Source organism: Chiloscyllium punctatum, chromosome 52, assembly GCF_047496795.1.
Source record: "Chiloscyllium punctatum isolate Juve2018m chromosome 52, sChiPun1.3, whole genome shotgun sequence".
NCBI classification, from domain to species: domain Eukaryota; kingdom Metazoa; phylum Chordata; class Chondrichthyes; order Orectolobiformes; family Hemiscylliidae; genus Chiloscyllium; species Chiloscyllium punctatum.
Window position 1 is genome coordinate 15606863 of NC_092790.1, and position 5655 is coordinate 15612517.

The window sequence follows — 5655 nt, forward strand, 5'->3', positions numbered from 1 at the left end:
CAAGATCATTCAAAGCAAGTTAACAATGAGGGAGAGAAAGAGAGTAGGGCACCTTAAAGATCAATGAGGTAGTTGTTGTTGTTATCAGAGTCTTTTCCCCCAAAAGGGAATGCAAACTCAGCAGGCAGGCAGAACTCAGGCAAGTGGAGGTTTATTCATGCAAAACCCAGTAAAAGCAGGGACAAAGGATCCTCTCCAGAGACCAGCCCTGAAAGGGAGATCATGACACACTCAATTTATAACATAAAGCAGTATTTTTGTAAATTTGCTGATAACATTCGCATACAACTTGACCACTTTGATCCTCCCTCATACTTCGTAAACCCAATCCTATAAGACACCGAATCAATGACAGGCATTCCTTTAACAGGCCTCAGCTTCCCATGACCTCATAGCATTGAACAGACACTACAATCCCTCATCCTTGCCATCTTTCTATGTATCCTCCTCATTCACATTCCAAAGTTAATTGCTAGATTCCTTCAGGCCTCTCAGGCTGGCTTTATCTGTGAGTCAGTTTGAATTCTGTTATTCATTGTATCTCATGTGCTTTCTTTCTCAAATTCTGTTTTTTCTCTTATATTTCCCATTGTCCTAATTAAGTGTTAAAAATACCAAAGACATTTAGTTTTAACTAGTTGCTATAAGATTTGTAAGAATGCTCTCTGTTCTGGTTAGTTAGGCTTAGGTCTGTTTTCAAAGACTTCCAGCGTAAATACATGGAATCAAAACAGCGTATGTGTGAAAGCTAGTAAGTTTTCAGAAGTACCCTGATTTGCCCGGGACAAAATAGATTACTCACAGCCATTCATGACAATGTACTAAGGTAGACATTTGTCAGCCATTTTGTGGGAGCGGACATGGGCCATTTTGTGGGAGCAGACCCAGTTCACCTCTGCAGTTCTGTTCGAATTTCAGAAGATGCGAGGCAGAAAATGAAATTTCACATCAGTTTTTACTGGGAAACAGGCAAACTCAGGAAAATGAATATTGATGTTTTGAAAAGAGTTCATATTACAGAAGAGGAAATGCTGGAGGTCTTTGAAAACAAAGTTGGATAATCTCAGAGACCTGATCTCGTGTATCCCAGGACATTGTGGGAAGTTAAGGAGGATATTGTGGTGCCCCTTGCAGAAATATTTGTATCATCTGTAACTATGGTGAGGTGCTGGATGATCAGATATTGGGTAATATTTTGCCATTATTTTAAGAAGGGATGTAAGGAGAAGCCTGGGAAGTATAGACCTGTGAGTCTGACTTGTGTGATGGGTACATTGTTGGAGGGGATTCTGAAAGATAGGATTCAAATGTATGGTTTTGGGGAGGAGTTGTAGGAGAGGGCAAGGATTAATTATGAATTATGAATAATCAGGATTGTTTTGTAGAAGGAAATTATATTTCCCAAAGTTGATTGAGATTGTTGAGGGAGTATCCAAGAAGATTGAGGGCACTGTGGTAAACATTATTGACTTGAAGTTTGGTAAAGCCTTTTACAAGTTTCTGCATAATAGACTAAATAGCAAGGTTAGATTACATAGGATTCAGGTTGAGCGTGCCAATTGAATGCAAAATTGGCATAACAGCAGGAGATGGAGAGTTGCTTATTAGACTGGATACAAGATACCAATGATGTTCCACCCCCATCAGTGCTGGGTTCGCTTTTGTTTGTCTTTTATGTAAATGATTTAGATGAGAATACAGAAGGCATGGTTAGTAATTTTGCAGATGTCATCACAATTGGTGGTATAGTGGACAGTGAAGGCTATCTCAGACTAGAAACAAATCTTGATTAAATCAGTAAATGGTGTGAGGAATGGCAGATGGAGTTACTGAGGCATTGCATATTTACAAAACAAACAAGGGTAGGACTTATACAATTATAAGTAGGGCCTTGGATAGTGCTGTTGAACAGAGAGACCTAGTTGGCCAGCTGCATATTTTTGAAATTTGCTTCGAACGTAGATAGTATGGTGAAGAAATCATCTAGCGTGCTTGCCTTCATTGCTCAGACCTTTGAGTACAGGAGTTGGAAGGTCATATTGAGGTTGTATAGGATGTTGATGAGTCCCCTTCTGGATTACTGTATCAAGTCCTGGTCACCCTGTTATCAAAAGTATGCAATTGAGCTGGAAAGGGTTGAGAAAAGATTTACAATGATGTTGATGGGAATGGAAAATTCCATTGTAAGAATAGGCTGGGACTTCTGTTCTCTGGAGCCTAAGATCTTGATGGGTGATAGAGTTTTGACAATCATGAGGGCTGAAGGGAAGGGGAATGGTAGGTATCTTTTTCTATGGTAAGAGACTGCAAGACTATGAGATATCTTTTTAAGGTAAAAGGAAAAAGATTTTAAAAGTAAGTTTTTTTTAAAAAAAACAGTATAGATTGTATGGAAGTAACTTCGAAAGGGGGTGATGCATATGGACACAGTCACAATGTTGAAAAGACATTTAGATAAGTATATCATTGTTAAGATTTTGAGGATTATGAGTCAAGAACAGGCAGGTGGGACTTATCTAGTTTGAGATTATATTGGGTATGGACTGGTTGGACAGAGGAATCTGTTTGTGCTATTTGACTGACCCTTGCAGTGAGGCAACTGTTCTGCTTTGATCTCAGTTCATTTGGAAAGCTTCTAAACGCCAGCAGAAAGTCCCATTCAGAGCACTGTGCAATCAAGCAACAGCCTCGGTGTGTGGAAATTTAACTGTAAAATGAAACGGTGCAATTCAAAATAGGGCACTTCTGTTTGGCAGAGGTGGGTATTGCAGATGCTGGAGATTAGAGTGGTGCTTGAAAAGTACAGCAGTTCAGGCAGCATCCGAGAAGCAGGAAAATCGATGTTTCACGCAAAACCCTTTCCTGCTGTGCTTTTCCAGCACCACTCTAATGTTGACTCACTTCTTCTGTTTGCTAGAGATCAAAATCAGGGTCATACCCCACAGGGGCGGGTAGCTCCCGAACTGGCCCAGTATTAAACAGCAACTTGACCAACTCGAAGCAGCTGAAAAATGACTATTGCCTCCATTATGCTCCCTGTCCATGGCCAGGGAAAGGACCTTACACAGGAACTCATCCGAGAATAAACACCGAGGGTCAGCGACCACTCATTATAAACTTACTCGCGGCACTGGAGCAATTCAGCTCTTCGTAAATGCAATTCAAGATAACGTGAAACTACCTGTGGGCGGGAAGTACAGGGACGGAATGATTCATTTATAAGACGGTAATTAAAGACACGGACTACACACATCTACACGCAATAAAAATAATGTACTCCGAGCACTGTTAAGGTTGCGTTGTATCACTATTCCATGATAAACTTTTCACGCTCCTTGTGCTACGGCTCAAACGGTTGACGGCCATGAGGAAAGGTTTCATATTAGATCACACACACAGTGAAGTACAGTATCGAACAAAGCAGGGACTGAAACCGATATCAATTAAATGAAGGTAATTCAATCAGACAGACGGGAGTGTTCAGCTCCTTTCACAGATGCTGTGAGTGGCTCTTAAAAGAGCCTTTGGTTTGTCAGATTCAAGAACGGTCTCTTCACTTCTTAGCAGATCCCCCAGCAGCGGTTTTCTTGGGCAGCAGCACGGCCTGGATATTAGGCAGCACCCCGCCCTGAGCGATGGTCACCCCTCCCAGCAGCTTGTTGAGCTCCTCGTCGTTGCGCACGGCCAGCTGGAGGTGATGCGGGTCTTCTTGTTGTCTCGGGCCGCGTTACCGGCCAGCTCCAGGATTTCAGCCGTCAGATACTCCAGCACCGCAGCCAGATAGACCGGCGCTCCGGCACCCACACGCTCAGCATAGTTACCCTTTCTCAGGAGCCTGTGAACACGGCCCACCGGGAACTGCAGGCCAGCCCGGGACGACCGAGACTTCGCTTTGGAGCGAGCTTTCCCACCGCCCTTTCCTCCTCTTCCAGACATTATCACAAACATTTTCACAGAGAATGCTGGAATCCGCCCACATCGCGGCCTCTTATACCTTCGGGAGGGATGGTGGGGCGGCCGTTTCTGATTGGTCCCATTGTTCAGCCCCTCCTAATGTTGTTCCAATTCCCAATCAGATATCTGCCTCATTCCCCAATCCGGAGAGGGCACGGGGAGGAGGGCGGAAAGTACCGGCGCTAAATCATCAACCGCCTTTTTCCAACTTTAAAAGCCCGCCAATATGTACCGAAAAGTAGAGAGTTTAAAGACAGAAGAATGCACGAATACTCTACGTTAAAAGTGTACCCTTTACCTCGCCTCCTGGAAACTGCCCATTTTTGATCCTGAATAGAATTTTCTGAACATTAAACACAAGCGGAAACAAAAAAGGCGCCAAACCCTGCACTCTGCAACTCATCATTTATTTCACATTTCAACAGCACCCCGATATACTGAGAAAACATGATTACGGCCTCCCGAATCATTAATAGTGAACCCGATCGTTCGAGAATATTTTAAGGTTACCCTCCCTATTGATCCCTCATAGATCGATAAAAAAACTGCTCATTTCAGGGAAATTGTAGGTAGCCTTTGGGTCGTGGATGTGTGTATGTTTCAGGGCAGTGCGGTCCTTCACTTGGAGCTGGTGTACTTGGTCACCGCCTTTGTACCCTCCGACACGGCGTGCTTGGCCAGCTCCCCGGGCAGCAGCAGCCGCACGGCGGTCTGGATCTCCCGGGAGCTGATGGTGCTGCGCTTGTTGTAATGGGCCAGGCGGGAAGCCTCCCCCGCGATACGCTCGAAAATATCTTTGACGAACGAGTTCATGATGCTCATGGCCTTGGAGGAGATGCCGGTGTCGGGGTGAACCTGCTTCATCACTTTGTAGATGTAGATGGAGTAACTTTCTTTCCTGGTCCGCTTCCTCCTCTTGCCGCCCTTCGCTGGCGCCCTCTTCACCGCTTTCTTCGCGCCCTTCTTGGCAACTTGACCCTTCTTTTCCTCAACCATAGCGCCGCTCACTGTCAGACACAGAATAAGGGAAGGCGGACTCGGAGCTCGCTCTTTGTAGGTAAAAACAATGACTGCAGATGCTGGAAACAAGATTTTGGATTCGTGGTGCTGGAAGAGCACAGCAGTTCAGGCAGCATCCAACGAGCAGCGAAATCGACGTTTCGGGCAAAAGCCCTTCATCAGGAATAAAAGCTAGACTGACGACGTCATTGGATGGTGGAAAGTCTGGTTGTAGCCATGGTAACTTCTCTCTGATTGGTTAGTCAGGATCTGCAGTATCATCGGAAACACAAACCGAAATTTTGTGAAGGGGTCAAATTCCGAGCTCACTCTAAAATGTGAGATTCTAATTGTAATGTATTCTGTATCTTTTGATAATGGTTTTCTTTTCTCTTCTATTTTAAAATGGCATCACATTTGTTCTCAAGTGAGAAAATGCACTGCAATCTGACAGGGAGTGTGTTTTACTCCTGCAAATGATGGAACTACTTGACAAATGCATCGTGTTGGAGGAAAATGGGAGTTAAGGAATGTTCTCTTTTGCCTGTGTATCTTGTTCTACACTCTCTGAAGATGAAGGACATTCTACCATCATGTATTCTGTAAACTCCTTTCGGTTATCTTTTCCCCTATTCTTCTTCAAATCTCCAATGAGTATTAGCTATGGTATTCATACATGACTCAGGATAGCTACCAGCGTGT

General features: G+C 44.0%; 1 protein-coding gene and 1 pseudogene across 1 annotated transcript; both read right to left on the minus strand.

Annotated features, from left to right (window-relative positions):
- Positions 1-3553: 3553 nt before the first annotated feature.
- On the minus strand, positions 3554-3936 carry LOC140470591 (histone H2A type 1-like; annotated as a pseudogene).
- Positions 3937-4387: 451 nt separating this feature from the next.
- On the minus strand, positions 4388-5036 carry LOC140470984 (histone H2B 1/2-like). The gene has a single exon (XM_072566899.1). It carries the CDS (start codon positions 4948-4950, stop codon positions 4573-4575), a length of 378 nt encoding a protein of 125 aa, XP_072423000.1. The 5' UTR covers positions 4951-5036; the 3' UTR covers positions 4388-4572.
- Between the last annotated feature and the right edge of the window lie 619 nt (positions 5037-5655).